The sequence below is a fragment of the Corella eumyota genome, chromosome 5 (assembly GCF_963082875.1).
Source record: "Corella eumyota chromosome 5, kaCorEumy4.1, whole genome shotgun sequence".
NCBI lineage: Eukaryota > Metazoa > Chordata > Ascidiacea > Phlebobranchia > Corellidae > Corella > Corella eumyota.
In genome coordinates, this window is record NC_137494.1 from 12,825,546 (window position 1) to 12,846,655 (window position 21,110).

The 21,110-nt window shown below is 28.5% G+C and overlaps 2 protein-coding genes across 2 annotated transcripts; one reads left to right on the top strand and one right to left on the bottom strand.

Annotated features, from left to right (window-relative positions):
- The first annotated feature begins 220 nt into the window (after window positions 1–220).
- Window positions 221–9,228, top strand: LOC145752144 (galanin receptor type 1-like). The gene is made up of 7 exons (XM_082568362.1): window positions 221–299; window positions 2,328–2,551; window positions 3,151–3,439; window positions 4,784–4,949; window positions 5,942–6,062; window positions 7,540–7,761; window positions 8,169–9,228. Exons 1-7 carry the CDS (start codon window positions 254–256, stop codon window positions 8,346–8,348), a joined length of 1,248 nt encoding a protein of 415 aa, XP_082424488.1. The 5' UTR covers window positions 221–253; the 3' UTR covers window positions 8,349–9,228.
- On the bottom strand, window positions 8,001–13,352 carry LOC145752143 (uncharacterized). Its single transcript, XM_082568361.1, has 9 exons — window positions 13,234–13,352; window positions 12,106–12,461; window positions 11,397–11,509; window positions 10,471–10,592; window positions 10,176–10,408; window positions 9,961–10,058; window positions 9,767–9,893; window positions 9,578–9,672; window positions 8,001–8,938 (listed from the first exon to the last, which is right to left on the bottom strand). The coding sequence occupies exons 1-9, from the start codon at window positions 13,278–13,280 to the stop codon at window positions 8,741–8,743; spliced, it is 1,389 nt and encodes a 462-aa protein (XP_082424487.1). The 5' UTR covers window positions 13,281–13,352; the 3' UTR covers window positions 8,001–8,740.
- Window positions 13,353–21,110: the final 7,758 nt, after the last annotated feature.

The following is a 21,110-nucleotide window of genomic DNA, read 5'->3' on the forward strand; positions in this document are numbered from 1 at the left end:
GTGCAGGTTTTTTATATATTACACTGTCGATATAGTTTTACTAAGGTAATTTTCTCAGAATTAATTTAAGTAAAGCAGTCAAGAAACAAATTTTTTTACACATTTTTCGAGAAAAATTTGTAATGTTTTTAACAGTTAAATTTATTGTGTGTTCCTATCTGTACTGTATGTAGTACATGTGTTATAAAAACTAATGTTTGATTTTTTTTAGATAGTTATATTAACATATTTTAAAATTTTCGAAATATTGAAAATGGATATTTTTTTGAATGACACCGGGCCTCTGTTTGATAAAAAAGGTAATAGAAATTTATTATTAGGATTTAATTTAAAATCAATTTAAATTTTAAATTTTTTTTAAGATATAAAATTTTTTTGCGTTTTTTTAGTTCTATAATAAATTTTACAATTTTTAAAATATTAATTTTTCGTTGTATATTAACTATAAATCTCTATATACATTTTAAAATAGTTTTGTTAAAATTTCGATTTTTTGTAATATCATAACATATGTGGTGTTAAACTGCTATCGTATCAATAACGTTGTAATACAATATGGTAATAAGCTAATAATACGATTGTAGTTATTATTTTAAAAGTCCAATCACACCTGAAAATCCATATATTTACAACAATGGTTTAAATTAAAAAAAAACATTATATTAAAATTTTATTTTAATTTATTTTTTTTTAAATAATTTTTGACTGTTTTTTATGTAGCAAAATTATTTTCTTTCCAAAAAGCGACTTTTTTATTTTTTAGCGTAAAAACGAACGCTCCAAATGTTGCCTTAACTCATATATTATTTACATTAAGCCCGTTTTAGAAACGGAAACAAATAAACTTAACTTTAAAAGTCTTTTAAATTGTTTTATTACTTTGATAACTTAATCAAATACTTATTTTGACTTCGCTTTACAATTCCCAAGGGTATTATAATGGTTTAGTTTTACATTTCTTCTATTTTACTTAATAAATACCAACATTTTGCGGTATTTTTTTGGGATACTTACAATTTTTAAAATATTAAGCAATTATTTTTTAATTTTTAAAGCGATATTATATTTTAACATATTTTTGTTTTATTAAAATCGGAATATATTAATTATAAATTATACTTGTTTTAAAATTTTTTAATTTTTTTTTTTTGATTTTAACTCGATAATAATTCTTACCTTTTAGATGTTTTTTTATGGTAAATTAACCTTTAAATAGACACTTTAAAATCACATATATGTTAATATAAAAAATATAGTAAACAAAAACCTATTTACAATAGCTAGAAATAAATCCTTAACAACAGAGGCCTCCCTATTAAAATTGCAAAATTTCCATGAATTTTAAATTAGTTTAATTATCAGGCGATGCTTTGTTAAGACCAAGGCGAATCTGTTCCTAAAATACATCATTTTTAATGAGTTCTTTTCATTTGACGTATTTTGCTTAAGAGAAAAAAACAGAAGGTGGTTAGAGTAATACCTTAATTTTAATTGGTTATTTTTATACCAAATAATCTTATTAAGACTAATTATTGTTGTGCAATTAGTAAATTACACTAAAAATTTGTTATTTAAAGAACGTCAATACAGCAAAAAAAATTATAAATATTTATTTTAATAAGATATTAATGAATATTTCATTCTTTATTTTTAAATATCTGAAAAGCTTGTATAAATTTAACCTCAAGTTGTAATATTCTGTTATCTGTAAATCGGCCGACAAAATCTTGAATTATTTATAATGTTTAATTTATACTCGATCTGCTTTTGTATAAAGCATTGAAAATTGATTTATTGCTATTTAGATTATTTGATTGTATTCGTAAAGCTAAAAAAATATTCTTTGTGTGATAAAATAAAAAATTATAAGTTTAAAACCTTAAAACTAATTTTGTAATTTTTTGTATTGTATTTTGGAACAATATCTTTTAAATTGTTACTGTTACGTAAAGTTGATTTATTTTTAATGTTAAAATGTTAAAATTTACAATCTAAAAATAAAGTTACATTTGTTACCCCGGCCCAGTCACAAGTTGGCTTCAATAGCTTGGGACCTTAAGTAAGGCGCTATAAACGGTAAGAACTTCTGCCAGCACTTAATCAGCAGCAAATAATGGAGCAACCATAATCTATATAAAATTCCAAATTGTTAAGGAAATTTAAGACTGGGTTGGGGTAACTGATGTTACTCTATGTTTAGGTCGTTAGGACGATCTTCCCACATTATATATATAAAAAAACAGCAGAATTCGAACTTATAAACTCCCGTGATGACACCTACTTTACAAAACCTCGGTTTTAACACAATATTTTATTTTATTTTTCAGCACAAGAAATGTTTGAAAATTTTGAAACGTTTTCCAGAGTCTCCCCCTACATTTGTTCCCTCACAATTTGCATTATCTTGGTCACAGGCCTCATCGGCAACGCGTTAGTTATTTACATCACTCTGACAACGCAGCGCGTCATCAAGCATCCAGTACACAGCATGCTTGTATTGAATCTGGCAGTCGCTGATATAGTCTATTTAATAACAAGTGGTCCTTATCAGGTAATTTGTTTATCTATAGTATCTTAAAGACTTTATAGTGTATTGAGTGTTTAAGCTATCTGTAAACGCCGGGCTTAAGGGCGAATAATGTGGTTTTAATGCGGTTCGAACCCGAAACCTTTAGGTTTGTAATCTGATACCAAAACTAGTGTACTACATTACCAAACAAAATTAAGCGGAATTTGGTTTACTTCAAATGTGAAATATTTATTGTAAACTTGTGTTTATATATCATTAAAGTTAAAAAAAAATATTATTATGTATTTAATATAAATATTTTACACATTTTTGAGCCCCTTTTAAATACGATTTTTAAATTTATAAATTGTATTTAATTCGGACAGAACTTTTTGTTTAAATTTAATTTGATAACTTGGCCGCAATTTACTTTAATAATTCATAACTTTTTACTACGAAAAGGTATAGAGACTAACTTATTTGTAAATAACAACCAAAAGTCTCAAAAAAATCTTAAAAAAAATCTTTAAAACTGATTATTGTTCTTTTATTAATTTTTTTATTGGGTCTAACATATTAAAAATATATTTTTTGAATTATTAAAAGTCGTCCCAAATTAATTTGAATTTTTGTTTGGGCAGGCGCTGGCTTATTCATATCCAGGTTGGATTTTTGGCAGTTTCCTATGTCCCGCTTTACATTACTTCAACATAGCCACCATGTCAGTGAGCATCTTCACAATGTGTGCGTTAGCGTGGATGAGATTCATGGCTTTGATGATTCCATTTCGGTTCCAAAGAAGTTTTCTGTCCACTAGAAAGGCTGGGTTTGGGGTAGTGGTGGCTGTCTGGGTATTTGCTGCTGGTCTTTCGACCCCAACTGCAGTGCATTTTCGGGTGGAGAGTTTCAACAACGGAACAGCTATGGAAAGTAAGTTAAATACATTTTTAAACTTTTTTTCTTAAATTGTTTAGGTATTTTTTAGGAATGTACTTGCAATATTTTAAAAAGTTTTTTTATGTTTTTTTTGTGCCAAGGGTGATGGGTTCGATACCTGGTAAAGGCTTTTTGGCAACTTTTTTAAATATACTAAAAACAATCAGTTAGTTGGCTGTCACAAAAAATTTATTGTTTAGTTTTAAAAATTTGGTTATTTTATTTCACAAAAGCCATATTTATTTACATTTTATGTTTAACCATTAACAAATATTTCGACTTGACCTCGGATATTACCTACATTACCACACGGCATTTTGTATCTGCTTTAAAGGCTAAACTCTATTCTCAAGGGTGATCTTATTACAACGATTTCGCGGGTTTTAATTGGCTTAAATGGGTACAGATAAATCCAATTATAAAGCTATTTTGAAATAGTAAGAACCTATGGTATGATACCACATCATAGATTGCAAAATGTTATACAATTTTGTGGTATAATGTTTTGTATATTAACATTTTTTAATAAGATTGACATTACATAAAATATTTTGTTTAATTTATAGAAAAATGTCAAAAAAAGGAATACAAAAATGTGACTATAGAGAAATATATTAACCAATAATATTTTTTTAACAGACATTTTTTCTAAATATTTATTTCAATTTCAAAAAAAAAATTTATTTTAAAATCCTTCTCTAACACGCTATAATATAATAAGGTGTAGACAAACAAATTTAATTTTTCTTTTACACTTTATTTTTTTTTGAGATATTTTTACATATACCGAAAATAAAATGCTGCTGACTGATTTATATTTATCCCTCAACATTAATATTTAATAGAGAGGTAATGTTTGACGAGGTTTCTTAATTTGTCATACAGAATTTCCGTAAATTTTTTTGTTGTTATTTTTCGAGTATAGTTTTTAGAAAAACACTTTTAGACAATTGCCCTTTGAGGAAGTACTCCAAAAAAGCACTACTTAAAAAACTTTTTAATTTCTATATATAATTTGACTAACGGCTTGGAGTATTATGGTTAGAACACTTGGCTTCACTATTTGTGGTCATGGGTTCGATCCTTACTGCTCTCATGCTGTAGTGCCCTTGAGTTAGGCGGTAACGGAATTAACTCCTGCTGAGCCAACACTTAATAAGCAGCCTAATTAATTTTAATCAATAATATCACAAAATGGCATATCAACTTGAGACTGGGTCGAGGTAACTGATGTTACTCTATGATTAGGTCGTATAGTCGCCCTTTCCCATATCAAAAATAAAACATCTATGTAAAAAAATAGTTTAAAAAACTAATCTAGAAATTTTATTTTTACAGACGTTGCTGTTGGATGTGTATGGCAAGATGCCACTTCAAAAGAGGCATACGCCGTGGCAGTACTCGTGGTCACATATGTGATACCATTCCTGCTCGTTACAATTTTCTACTTTTTCGTAGGCCGAGAAATATTTTGTTACATGCGCAATAAAGCAAGATCGAAATGGTAAAAATTTCTTAATTTAATTTATTTACCAATACTTAAAGAGATGGTTCGGTCGCATAGTTTTTTTTTAATTATGTTGAAATTTTTCCAACTTGCACGAGGATACTATTATTTTAAAAATTGGTCAAGTAGTTTTTGAGATATCGGGATTTGAAGGTAAATGTTGTAAATAGGGAAAATCCTTACGCTCGCGAGTCACGTGACGCACGACGTCATCGCCGTATATTCCCGAAAACTAAAATTTTAAATACAACATTTTACCAAAATTTAAGCCATTTTTTAGGAAATTAAAAGGGTTTTCCCAAAGGAGGGTTGAGGTAAATCGGGGTTATAAAAAAAACTCTCATTGTCGGTAAAATTGGCATTTTCGGGCAGATGATTTACGGTAAAATGCGATTCGGTAAAAAAGCCCATTAAAATAGGGTAACCCCCTAAAAATAAATAAATAAATAATTTTTTCTAATCTTTTTTATTTGTTTATCATGCGTTCGGTAGTTTAAAATCTTAATAATATTTACGACCGTATCTGAAATAACTAAAGGTCAGATGAATCGCAAAAAAGGTTAATTCCTTAATTCGAAATTCTATCGATCAGCTGCCGATGTTTACGCAAGTTTTTCTAAACAATGACATCATAAGCTTTCCATGAAATTTTTTTTATCGAAACGTCATACTATAAAAATATGACGTCATATGTTTACTAATAACAGACAAATTTTGAGAAATATTTTTTTTATTTTTTCAAGTTCAGAATAATGATGTTGTTATGATGTAAATTGATATGTTAGTTATATTATAATAAGATAATGATTGTGTAAAATATTGTAATATAAGTAGGTCAAAATATGTCAGTTTTTGGTAACAAATTGGTCTGTGCATAATTTAATATTTATTTGATAAATTTTACTCTTTAAATTTTTAAAGTAAAATTTAAACTAAAATATTGAAATTTTTTTTAAAATTTTTTTCTTATTTTTTTTTTTTTTTTATAGTGATAGTAATGGTGGTAAAAGCGAGCAGGCCGAATTTACTAGAACGACCATCATGGTGTTGTGTCTTATCGTAGCATTCCTAATATGCTGGTTTCCTCACCATTTAGGAAAAATGATGATAGTAAGTAAAAAATAAAAAAAAATAGAAAAAAAATTTAGAAAACAAAAATCGATTGGAAAATTGTTTTACAATAGATTTTTTGTATTCTTTTAGTTTTAAAATTTAATTTTTCAATACTAATATTGGTATGATAATTATCGTAGCATTTTAGGTTGTTTTAATTTACCTTATGTGGTTTGGAAAGGTTTAAGTTGTCAAAACGCGGTATGGCCTTGCAGTTTTGGCACAAATGACTTTAATTGTTTCAGTTTGGGAGAATATCTTAAATGTTTTTTCGGAAAGATTTGCTTAGATTTAGATACGAGATAAGATAAAAATTTATACCTACAGCACACTGAAAATAGCAAAATAAGTTAACATTTAAATGTTTATTTCTTTTTTAAATTTATGAATTTTGATGTAAAAAGGTCGTTTTTAAAAACAAATTTTAAATAAATGAAGTTCGAAATTAAATTTAACCTCGTTTACACTTAACTTTACTACATGAGGTCTTGGGTTATATCTCCACTGCTCTCATGCTGTAGCGCCTTTAAGTAAGGTGCTATAAACATTCTTGTTGAGCCAGCACCTAATCAGAAGCTTAATTTTTGAGCAAATATAATCTATAATCTGATAATATTTAACTTTTCAAAGGCAACTTAGGACTGGGTTGGGTCAACTAATGTTACTCTATGTCTAGGTCGGGAAACTTTTTTTTTTCACATTAATGGTAAAAAAGTACTAAAAAATATACATAGGCAAATATCAGGGCATATTTTAAAACTTTCTGCTACCGTGCTTTCGTATTTATAGTTCATTAAACATTTAAACATGAATAGTTTGTAATTAACGCACGCATGCACATGTTTAAGCCTGAATTATTTTACGTAATAAATTACATCTGACTAGAGATGGAGATGCAAATATTTATATATATATATATATATGTATATACCTAACGCAAGGTGATATTAATAAAAATTGTTTAGCAGATTATTTTGTAAATAATCGTGTTTAATGTTACATGGTGTGATAAGACGTTTGTGTTTTGTTAATTATCAGAAATTTTAAACAGATTAATAAATGGTTTACGCGTATAGTAGCTCTTCACTGCCACCTGGCGATATCTTGTAGCAGTTTTTGTATATTTTCGGTTTTAATCGGCGACGTGTTAGTGGGTAAAATATTTTTTTGGTTACTACATGAGGTCTCTGGTTCGAACCTCACTGCTTTTATGCTGTAGTACCCCTTAGTTAGACTTTGTAAATGGTATGAACTTCTGCTAAGCCAAAAACCAATAATCAGTTTAATTATCAAAAAAATATAAACCAAAATATTACTAATTGTTACTCTATGTTAAGGTTGTAAAGTCAACCTTATACATCAATAATATACAAATACAAAAAAAATTATTTAATACTTATGTGAAACCTAAATTTAACAAGTATTTTTTGAGAAATACATAAATTTCCCTTTATTAATTTTTTTTTAATTTTAGGTATCCAAAAATTACGAAGGTTTTGAGTACGCGGTAATGATGGCAGCATTAGAACTGACAGGTTATTGTATGTCTTACTTCCATGCCTGTGTTAACCCTATCATATATACCTTTGCCGCGCCAGGTTTTAGGAGGAGTCTACGTAAAACAATTGCAACGGATCGCTGTGATTTTGATTCGTTGCTCTCGCTTTTAAGGTCGAGAAAAAGGAAAAAACAGAAGGTAAGGAAAAAACCTTTTTCGCAAAAAATCTCTTTTAGCCTCTTAAAATTTGAGCAGGTTAAAATAGTTGAGTTAATAATTGTTAAATAATTGCTAAATAATGTTTAAAGGTAATAAAATTGGTTTAGAATTGTAAAACTGGTTTAATAGGAGGCTTACATGCCTAAAAAAGCAAAAGGTGCTTTCCCAAAAAAAAATTTTAATTTTTTTTTTATAAAACAAATGGTAAAATTTTCAAATAGAACTCAAAAATGTAATTTATTAACAAAAAATTAACAGTTTACGTAAAATTAGTTATTAAAACAGAAAAAAATGTCATATATATAACTGTTAAGTTTTTTTTATGATTTGACGAAAAAAATTTGCATTTGCTGACGAATTTTTTTATTATCCATTTTTTTCGTCAGATTCAAAAAAAAACGCGGGAAACGACAACAGCGCCCACTAACAACGAGCGCACTTGTATCTCAAGACTGGCTTCTCCCATTTTGCCCGACAGAAAGTCGTCCTCTAATCAACAAGAAGTAAAAGCTCTGGTGTCCGGACATTTCTTAACAGTTGATGATAACACTTGCAAAAAGGTTTAATGGTCGACAATGGTTCCTTTTTGAAAACCAGAATGAAGTTCTAAACTAACCAGATCTGGCAATTTTTTGAAACCAGTGCGTTCGTAGAATAACCATATTTTTCAAGTTAACTATATCTGGCAATTTTAAAACCAGCATGTTTCTTTAATAACCATTTTTTTTAATTAACCATATCTGGCAATTATACAACCAGTTTTTGTCTTCATAACTAGTAAGTTACTCCCAAAAAAGACCATTTACAATATTATATTGTGAAATTTCCCCTTAAAAATGGTGTATTTTTTTTCCTATATTTTGGTGCAAACATAATGTTTAATTACTTCGGCTTGTGCCCCAACCAATATCTACCTCATTATTTATTCAAAAACAATCAAAGATCGCCAAAATGACAATCAGGCGCTCGAAACTGGGCATTGCCAGTAATCTATTCGGCATTCTACACGCCCGGTAGTTGGCGCAGCGGAGCCGGGTATTTGCACGCAGTTACACTTGTATGTTATTGCAGTGTTGTCGTTGTTTTGTGATCGGGTTTCAAGTGATGCCGTATAACCCGTTGTACTGGAACAGCTGGCACCTGTTATTTGGAAACCCTAAAAAATATTTAATTTTTGAATGGAAACGCTGATAAAGTTCATACATATATTTATTACTAAATCCCCCAAAAAAATAAATTGTTTTAATTTCGTATTTTTATTTTATTTTTAATGTTTGCATATATATTGTTGATAATTTTCACTTATTTTTTATTGCGTTTTTAAATTAAATTTTTGTTTTTTTCTTGCTATATTGTGTTGTTTATGATGCTGGCACGATATATATTTTGTATGCACTGTACATAAAGTTGCTTTGTCGCACTTTTGTTCCCTAATAAAATGCTTTAAAACAATTCAAATACTTAAAAAAGAATTTATTTATCTTGGTTTAAAAAGAAAACTGCTTTTTTATACATAATTTGTCCAATTAAGTCTAAATATTAAATCAAAAGCGCTAAAAAAATTTTTGGACTCGAAGTTCTGGGTTTAATCCCCACTGCTTCCAAATTTTCCTAGCATTATTTAGTCAAGCATTTGATCCGTTCGTTAAGTTATAAACCAAACTAGCAAAGTAAAAATGCCCAGAACTACTAAAAACAACTCAAGACTATGGGCAACAGTTACAAACGTCCCCAAATATCGGATTTAATGCACAATTTAGTTAAAAATGACTTTTAAATTTAAATATAATATTACCTTGTCGGCGTAGTATTCTCCACTATCGCTTACTTTCTGCAAGGGGGAACTCCCTATCGAGTAGGTTTCGTGGCGGCAATCGGGCCTTGATTTACCTAACAATTAAACATTATTACGTCATAAAAGATAGAAGAAAATTTTAATTCATTTATCTAAAAATTTAATTTTTTGATTTTTGTTATTTTTTACTTTTTAAAATTCCAAAAATTGATTCGACTTGCGTAGAATTTAAAGAGGTGATGACGTCAATTATTTCTTGTTCCGAATTTAATTTGTTTTTCGACAGTTTTGTTAATTTGTTCTCAAGAATGGATATCTAACAAAAAAAAAGAAGTTTCAGTATAAAAATTTAATTTTTTAAATTTTAAATGGTAAGTACTTACTGTCATGTTTTGCTTGAGAATGCGCTCTTCCGATTGGTTGATATGATTTTGAAGTGACGACAACAAAACTGAAATTTCTTCAGTTTTTGACTCAGATCCTATTTGTAGTTAGTTTGTAAAACAATAATTAAAACCAAAATAAAAAACAAATTTTTGTGAATTAATTAGAAAACTAAATACCCTACTTTAAAAATACCCCAAATATTTTTTTTTACCTTTTTCAAAATCTACTGGCGTTAAAACTCCCAGATAAAACAGCGCCACCAAGACGACCGACAACACGCTTATTATCAGCGCCACGATAAGACAAGCTAACATCGCGCATGCGCACTGCTTTCCCAGTGACGTATGCACCTTGGCGTTGTTCTGGCGCGGTGATTTCCCTATCTCGAGATCGGGTAACGGACTAACCGCTCGCATGCCTAAGTACATGGGGTTTTGTCGTTCTCTAAAACATAAATAAAAAAAATTAGTTTGAAATTATTTTTTTGAAAAGAATTTTTTACTTACCTATGACAGCTTGAATCGAAAGCGGTAGATGCTTCATTATCCTGTATCCCTGGTAGTTGCGACATTGGTGAACTTATATATTCCTTGCCTGACTGATCACGAGATAATAACAAAATTTGATCCTAAATTTGAAAAATAAAAAATTAGGTTTAACAAAAAAAAAAAAATTTAAAAAGTAAATCTTAGTTATGTTTTATTAGCCTAAAAATGCATAGTAACTATACATAAATATAAACTTTTTAAGCGTTTTTTTAATATGATTTTTAATTTATTTTAAATTAAAAATTGCAATAATTTAAACACATTTACATTTAAAATTTTTTAAATTTTAAGCATATATTTAAACTATAATTTTCTTATCTATATTATACTTATTCTATACTACTAATTCAACAATATTACTATAGCATTTACTGTATATTAAATACAAAACAAGCCTTAGTAAAAGACTAAAAAAAACAAGCAACATTGAACTGCATGACGTTAAATTAATTGTAAGCTCATTTTTATTGGCTTTGTAATATAATAAAATAGTTTGGTATTAAAATTCCAATATAAAATAAGATTAAATAATATAGATCCCTTAATCATATTGTCAAATGCATTTAATATAGACATCAAACCCAGCTGCAATTTTAACCAAAAAATTAATAATAAGTTAGCGTAATATAAAATGTTTTGTGAGAAAAATGTACTATTTTTATAATTATTTAATATTTTCTATTAATTATCAATTGTCGAATAAAAAAATCATATAAAATATGTAACAAAATACCGTTTGTTAAAAAAAAAACATAAAATTTTTGAAATTCAGCGCATACTTAAATATAACCACGTGACATTATGTATTCAATCACATGACCAGATTTCTGGAATACCCTTTAACTAAAAAACCTAATTGTCAAAATACAAAGCATACGAATTACCCGTTTTTCGTGATCAGGCAATTCTTCGTAATCGTGAATTGGTTGAATGGATCGCATAGTGTTAGTGCTATAATGGGGGACTCCCCTGACGAACGGTTTTGGTGGTGGATTATCTAAAACATTGTTTTTTTAGGGTTATGTTTATAAAGAATAATTAAAGTTATAAAACAAAAAATAAATTAGATTAAGTTGCCATGTTTTAAATTGCTTTAAAACCATATGTATTAATGTAATAACTATGGCATGTTTTTAATTATGTGTAAAAATGTAATAAATATAACATGTTAAAAACCATGTGTAAAAATGTAATAACTTTGTCATGTTTTCAACCATGTGTAAAAATGTAAAAACTATGTTATGTTAAAAACCATGTGTAAAAATGTAGTAACTATGTCATGTTAAAAACCATGTGCAAAAATGTAATAACTATGTCATGTTAAAACCATGTGTAAAAATGTAGTACCTATGTCATGTTGAAAACCATGTGTAAAAATGTAATAACTATGTCATGTTAAAAACCATGTGTAAAATGTAATAACTATGTCATGTTAAAAAAACCATCTGTAAAAATGTAATAACTATGTCATGTAAAAAAACCATGTGTAAAAATGTAATAACTAAATTTTTTCATTTTTATTATTTTGTTATATTGTGTATTTTTATTAGACGTCTCTAGTAACTAAAATGCCTTAAAAATAATAATATTTACCTGTAGTTGGTATAAGGGGTTCGTTCATTCGATCCAGGCAGTCAAAGTCCAAAGAATTTGCTCTTAATATACTGTTCGGGTCGTTCCCTATACCTTCATGCTGGCTACATTTTGACGGTGACCCATTAAAGAAGGCATTCAATAAATTATCACAGGACGCACTTAAATTTGACCTTGAGTCGTTTAAAAGCCGATTTCTACGGCCTAGAGTTAGTTTTTTCTCTGGCAAAGGGACGGCAGGTAATGGTGAATCTGTACGTCTAATAGATTGATTATTGTTTGATATATTCCCGTTGTTGTTAGTATTACGTTGGTCGTGGTCTCGTAGTTGGGATAACTCCATTGGTGCTTTTTTACTAAATTTAAAAATAAGTTTTAAATCTATAATTTGTCTTCTATGTAAAAAAAACTAATTTCACAGTCTAACTGTTACGTATTTCACATCCTAAACATAAAGTAACATTAATACCCCTAACTCAGTCTTCAGTTGCTTTAGCAGTTTTAAATTCATATAGATAATAAATGCTCGTAATTTCATACTGTTTATGGTGCCTTACTCACGGGCGCTACAGCATGAGAGCAGTGGGGATTGAACCCAGGCCCTCATATAGTAACCCAGGCCCTCATATAGCATTTAGACAGCGATATAAAAGCTTTGACTATTACACCACGCTCCTTTTTTGCAATAGTATTAGCCTGTTGATTGTGCTTAATTATTAATTTGTTGATTGGACTTTTGGCTCAAGGAACTTAAAAGTGCTACAACATGAAAGCAGTTGAAATCAAATACAAAAACACACATGTCGTAAAAGCATTGCATTCACTATGTTCTTTAACCCAACCTTATTTACTACAAAAACTTTAAAGCTATAGTTTGCATTTAAACATTATCTATTCTTTAGTGTATTTAAATAACAAATAGGTAAAAACACATATTCTAATATAAAATATTAACATTCTTTTAACGATACAGACACGCGTATTTTATACACAAAACAAACCGAATTTCGCCAACAACATGTCCTTAGGGCTTAAGCTATGATAAAAACGCAGTAATAACAACAAACAGTATAGTCATTTAGTTAATTAAAAAAACTAATCATAAAAAAAAACAATTTTTTAACTTACCTAATCCCCATTTTGCTAGCCTCTTTTGTTAATGACCACTTTTTCATTTGTATTTCTTATTGAAGGAAATGCAAAATGTTAAACATACTAAATAATAAACCAAAAAGCTTATAATATCTAAATATAAAATATGTTTAAGTAAAAATATAATTACAATATGCTTTAAAAAAACAACAGTTCTGTTCAAAAAGTTACTGTTTACTAGCCGTTCTGTCTGTCTAACTTTCTAACTGTAAAAAGCACAATTTTACTTTTAAGTAATTTCTCCAAACACGATCATTTTTTGTGAATAATACTTAGTACAATGCGTCATTAACAACGGTTCAGTGAACTAAGACTAACCTACAATAAAGCACTAAACGCTTAAATGTGTCTACAGGTCGACCTTACTAAACGAAGTTTAGTAAACTGCACAAAAAGGTAAGAAACTCTATAAAAGGCACTTGAATTCAAACCTGTTATAGCACAGTTGTATTTTTATTCCCAACTGACAAAGCATCGCCGCATTTTTACGCCTTAAGGGTAATTGCCGGATTGAACTTATAATGAAAAAGCAAGTCTACCTTGACGAGAAAAAATGGCCGCTTGGGAATGCAGTATTCGTCAGCGCTTATTTTCTACGAACTTAAATAAGGCCTTGCATGTGTTGAATTATAATTATCACCTGTTTTTTTATGCCACAAGGTTTAAAGGTTGCTTAGTTATTAAACGCTGGGCTTATTTTTAAGGTAAATGAAATTGTGTAAATGTTAGTCAAATTTTGTATTAACTACAACAAATTTTTGTTCTGGGCTTTGCAATTTTTATCGCAATGACAACACTGTACAGCTGCCTATACACTGCTGATTAGAACATAGTATATTCGTAGAAACACTTGCTTCACTACTTGGGGTCGTAGGTTTAATCGCCACTGCTCCATGCTTTAGCGCCTGTAAGTAAGGCACTAAAATGGTTTAAACTACTGCTGAACCAACACTTACTCAGCAGTTTAATCACCGAGGAATTATTATTAATAATATCCCAAACTTTCAAAGGTTACTCAAGCCTAGTCAAAATAACAAACCAAAGTTAAACTTCCAAGAATAAATATAAAATAAAGTTAAATACCATTTGTCGAGTGAAATTGTTGAACTATAGTAGAACATTTATTTAAAAATCCTTTCGTTTTGCTGTTTTTTAACGCTTTTATATGTTTTGCTTTTATCTTAAAATAGTAGAAAACTGTTCTCAAAGGAACGTTTTACTTAATAACAAGAAAAATAAATGTTTTGTGAAATAAATTTAAAAATTAAAATTAAAAGCATTATGCATAGCACCTCATTTAGGGATATTCATAACTTTGGTTACGTTAAGTTGGATTAAAAACAGCGTCAGCCATTTTGTATTTTACCTTCGTTAAGCCTTATTTTTTCTTTTAATAATTAAAATTCTCTCGTTTCCCCAAATCATTTCTCTTTCATTTATGCCTAATTAAAACTAAATTCTTTAATTTTTCATTTCTTTTTCTCTTTCATTCTCTTATCGCATTCGAATGTATGCAGTAGTGAGATCACGTGATCTCTCATTTTTTGTTTCTTTCTTTATCTTAGTTTTCGTTTCTTGCATAAATTCAGAACGTTTTTTCCAATCAAAAGCCTTAATCCAAGTGACGTTGATTTTAATGGCGGATTTTGGTCATTTTAACACAAAATTGGACAAGAAGACAACTTTTCCAGCAAGCTAGGTTTTTAAGAAGTTATTTTTTATGTTTTAGCGTAAATTTAAGGATTTTTAGGCTGTTTTAACAAGATTTATAGCGTTAAACCATTAGAAACGTTAACTACAGGGCATAATTTAAAAGAAAGTTATACAAGTAGTTAAGTTTTAGTGAAAAAAACTCTTAACAAAATTAAAAAAAGGTTTTAATGTAATAATTGCTAAAGTTTTAAGTTTTTTTTTAGCGACAGCCTTAAGTACCAAATAACATTTTTTTTTTAATTTAGCATAATAAGTATATATTATTTTACTTAAAGTAAGATATTTCGAATAGAATGTCGATACAAGGATTTGCCTAACGAAAACCCGGGAATTCTTTTTTATGGCGCAACAACATCTCGTTCTTCGAGGTTCTTTTCGCATAGCGTTATTGCAATGAGCACGTGTTTTTAAGCTCCGTTCTTAGATGTCTCTTTAACGGTAAGTTATATTTAGTTTTTGTGTTTTTTTTATTTATTTTGTTTTTTCGCACATTGATAAAAGTAAATAATAAATACGATATACAATTAATATTACAACAATGCGACGGGAAAAAATGACAAAATCAATTTAATGATTTAAAACATGCCAAAAGTAGTGTTATAATTTGTATGTATTTTATAATTCTGTTGTTATCAAAGATTTTATTGTAAATTTAACTTCACTATTGTTAATAGATTATGACAATTAATAAAGACGTTAACAAAACTTTATATTACAACAGTTACCCTAAGAAGTGATGATAATTTTTACTAATTGTTTAAAGTTAGTTATGTATTTTAAAGCGTTTAAACACAATTAATAAAGGCGAGTTTTCAACGGCGCGTGTTTTACGTTTTAATTAAGATTCTCTTTTAGACAAATTTAAGATTCTCTTTTTTCGTCCTAATATTTTAAAGATCTTTAGTTTTGCGCTACTTGCTATTGAAATATACTGCGTAATATTTATAAACCCCGTCTACAAAAATAATGTAAAATAGTTAAAAGCTGGACTTTTTTAACTGTATTATGTAGTATTAATACAAATTGGAAATAAAATTTATAAATTGTAACAAATAGCGTAGCAGTAGGTTCTAATTATGTTGCGTCCTTCCACTTTGCCTAACGTTTTTTGGCGCGAATTAACTAATTAAATTTTGTTTACTTTTTGGAAGCTGCGTTTTAGACAACCTGCATAACGGTTGTGTTAGGTTTTTGTGTTGTACGACTAATACCTTATAAATTAATGTGTTACATACTAAACTTTGTGGCAGGTTACGAGTTTACGCTTAGGAAACGGCAGTAAATATACAAAGAAAACGTTACAAAATGTAATAGTGCGTTAAAATTTTATGATAGCGTTAAAAAAGTTTTTTAATAGTATAATTTGGCATAAATTCATAACCTATCAGCAACTGTGTAATTTTAATATTAACGTTTTAATAGTAAAACGAACAAAATTGGCTAAATCAGCAAAAAATCATTAATAGCTATGCGCAAAAAATCTTTTTTTAAAAACCGTGCAAATTAAGGAATTCGGAATGTGTTGTAAACGCCCAGCTGGATTTATGAACCCTTTTAATGTTTTTGTCAACTATAGTTGCCGCAGTTTAAAACACGTGGTACTTTACGTCACAATTAACCTTTTAATGATGTACTGTATACGTCATAATGACAATGTTCAAAACAATTGCTTTTAATTTATTTTAATTTTTTCTAAATTATTTTTTTAAATTTTTACATATTTGCAACAACATGGCACCTGTGGGAATCAAACTTAGAGCCCAATTTGTTAATGCCCAGTGCCTTAACAACTTAATCAAAATGCCTTAAAATCCAGTTTTTGTGTTTTAATTTTACTGATTTTCGTTGCCATTTAAACAATATTTATATTTTGTTTTTAGGTCTTTACTCTTGAAAAACTGAAAACATACATACATTGGAAGACCTTATAGAAGGCCATTATCGGAACACTTAATCTGAGCACTTGATCGAAGCACACTATCAGAAGGCATTATCAGATCACATTGGAGCACCTTATTAAAGCACACTTTCAAAGAGCATTACCAGTTCACTTCAGAGCTTATCAGGGCAATTAAGCAGTGCAAATTATGGGAGCACTTTATCGGAGCACTTTATCGGGGCAATTTATCAGAGCACATTTTTGGAGTATATATATATAGCCTATACTTTTTGGAAAACTTTATAAGTGGACATTAGTTTATTAGTGGACCTTAGACTTGAATAAAAATCCTACTACCAAACAGCATTTTGGATTTAAAAGTAAGTTACAGGACTTTATTGTAACACAAAGGACTCGCAAACATCATTAGCTTTAAAAATGACAATAAAGACAATTTGTTGCAAAGCACATATATATTTTATATTTATTATTAACTTTTTAAAATGACTTATGTTAAAAAGACACAATTATTCTAATACTGCTACGTATATATTGTAGCTGGACGCATTCAATACATTAATGCTTTATGCGTATTTTAAAAGGACAGAATAATTTTCAAAATGCTAAGTGTATATTGTAGATTGATGCAGTTATTATAAAAATGCTATGTGTGTATATATTGTAGATGAACACAATCAATACAATAATGTTTTATTCGTATTTTAAAAGGGCAGAATAATTTTTAAAATTTTTTGTGTATATATTTATATATGATATATTGTAGATGGATGCAGTTATTATAAAAATACTATGTGTATATTGTAGAAGAACACAATTAATATTATATTGCAAAATTTGTATTTATAAGGATGCAATAATTGTAAAAATACTATGTGTATATTGTAGATGAACTCAATTAACATTACAATGCAAAATTTGTATTTTAATTGGACGCAACAATTGTAAAAATGCTATGTGTATATATATATATTGTAGATGAACTCAATGAATATTACAATGCTATGGGATGTAATTATTGTGAAAAACACAAATTTATACCTGGTTAACTTAATTTTAATAGAAAGTTTGCTTAACTTTAATATTATGATTTAAAATATAAATAGATTTTCCGATAACTTTAAAATCAAACCAATGTTTCTTTTTAAATGATTTAAAAGTTAAGTTTATAAATGCATTTAAATTCCCCGCAACTCCCAATTGCATGTAGGCTGCATGAACCGCATGGTTTTATTTTTTTGCATGGTGTTACTAACTGCATGCTGCTGCAAATGCTTTCTGCAATCATAATTATAAGCGCTTAAGCAAGCTATTGCAAACCTGCCATAACCCATAAATTTATAAACTTAATCCTTAAAAACTTTTCGAAAAAATATTGGTTTTGGTTTTTTAGTTACCGGAATCTATTTGCTACTACTTTCCACCATTAGTTAAGTTGACATTTGTTTTAAATTTAAGTATTATTGTTAGGTATTACTGGACATTAAGGTAGAGTTAAACTGAGTTAGTATTTATCCAATTTATATTTGCATGTTATATATTTATATACATACTGTGTTTGTTTTTTATATCTATATAAATTTCATGTTTGTATTTTATATATATATAAACACATTTTATTTTTGTATTTTATATTTATATATACATTATATATTTGTATAATTGCGAATCTCAATGGTGGTTGTCAAAATCAATGACAATTAACATTTTATAACATTTATTGCAAAATATTTTGGGCAATGTAACTTTATTGCAAATTTAAATTGAATTTATTTTGGACTGGAATTGGATTTATATATATATATATATATATATACACTTTATGTTAGTATTTTATACATACATTTTATATATTTTTTATATATACATTTTATATTTGTATAATTGTGAAACTCAATGGTAGTTGTTAAAATCAATGACATTTAACATTTTATAACATTTGTTGGAAAACATTTTGGGCAATGTAACTTTATTGTAAATTTAAATTGAATTTATTTTGGACTAGAATTGGATTTATTATGGAATGGAATTGGATTTATTTTCAACTGGAATTGGATTTATTATGGAATGGAATTGGATTTATTCTCAACTGAAATTGGATTTATTTTCAACTGGAATTGGATTTATTATGGAATGGAATTGGATTTATTATGGAATGGAATTGGATTTATTATGGAATGGAATTGGATTTATTATGGAATGGAATTGGATTTATTTTGGAATGGAATTGGATTTATTTTGGAATGGAATTGGATTTATTTTGGAACGGAATTGGATTTATTCTCAACTGAAATTGGATTTATTTTCAACTGGAATTGGATTTATTATGGAATGGAATTGGATTTATTATGGAATGGAATTGGATTTATTTTGGAATGGAATTGGATTTATTTTGGAATGGAATTGGATTTATTTTCGAAGAAATTGGATTTATTTTGGAATGGAATTGGATTTATTTTGGAACGGAATTGGATTTATTCTCAACTGAAATTGGATTTATTTTCAACTGGAATTGGATTTATTTTGGAATGGAATTGGATTTATTATGGAATGGAATTGGATTTATTTTGGAATGGAATTGGATTTATTTTGGAATGGAATTGGATTTATTTTGGAATGGAATTGGATTTATTCTCAACTGAAATTGGATTTATTTTCAACTGGAATTGGATTTATTATGGAATGGAATTGGATTTATTTTGGAATGGAATTGGATTTATTTTGGAACGGAATTGGTTTTATTTTCGAAGGAATTAGATTTATTGTGGAACGGAATTGGATTTATTATGGAACGGAATTGAATTTATTATGGAACGGAATTGGATTTATTACGGAACGGAATTGGATTTATTTTGGAATGGAATTGGATTTATTTTGGAATGGAATTGGATTTATTTTGGAATGGAATTGGATTTATTATGGAGGAATTGAATTCGGGTCCATTTTATGTAGGGATTGAATCACTTTAACGAAGGAAAATCATTCTATGCCAACTTGCTCCTAAACACATGATCCCAACCCTGGTTGTTGATAAGACAAAGCGTCTAAAACTAATCTTGATACTATTCATTCTGATTGAGATCATTTTCTTTAAAACACCATCCTGTCCGATGTGGTCTTTAAAACACCATCCTGTTCGATGTGGTCTTTAAAACACTATCCTGTCCGATGTGGTCTTTAAAACACTATCCTGTCCGATGTGGTCTTTAAAACACTATCCTGTCCGATGTGGTCTTTAAAACACTATGCTGTCCGATGTGGTCTTTAAAACACCATCATGTCCAATGTGGCCTTTAAAACACCAACCTGTCCGATGTGTGTGGTCTTTATAGCACCATCTTGTCCGATGTGGTCTTCAAATCACCATTTCATTTAATGTGGTCTTCATTTTAATACCATACTGTTATCAGTGATGTTTTTTTATACAACAACATTAACTGTGAACACCCATTCAACAATCTACTTAATAAGGTAATTTTTATTTCTGTTAAATTTTTAAAGTTAAAGTCTGCTTTCGAATGTAAGTGTTATTGCCTTATCAATCAATTAAACCTAACTTTCTTTTGTGTTTGTTATTAAATAAATAAAATTTAAAAAAATCTATTCTTTTTAACACTATTTTTTGCAGGAATTTTGATGAAAAATAATAAATGCACAACAACACTTGCCAAATTCACTAACCCTTCTCTACAATATTCCTGTAATCAACTAAGAAGGGACGCAAATAGAAATCATTTAAAAAGACAAAGTTATCATGTCATAAGGTAAATTTATATGATTTTTTTAATTGTGTGTATTGGTTTTGCTATAGTTAGTAGGCTATATGTTTGTCATTATATTAAAATCTTTTATTTCTGTTTAGGTAACTTTGTAATACAGTTTCAAGATATACAAGAAACAAATTAAACAGCTAAACAATCCAATTTTAACAGGTTATACTTTAAAAATACAGTTAAAAGTTTATAAACTGTGTTTTTGCATTTTTTTTTGTATATACTTTTATCCTCGGTGTGGGAAAGTCGAATGCGCGACTTAAACATAGAGTAACAACAGTTACTCCGACCCAGTCTCGAGTTGCCTAACAATTTGTTGCTGATTAAGGTCTGGCTCAGCAGGAGTTTGTAGTGTTTATGGGCCTTACTCAAGGGCGCTACAGCATGAGATCAGTGGGGAATAAACCTATGACCTTATGTATGGTGTAGCAAGTATTCTTACCACTACACCACGCTGCAGGTATTTAAAT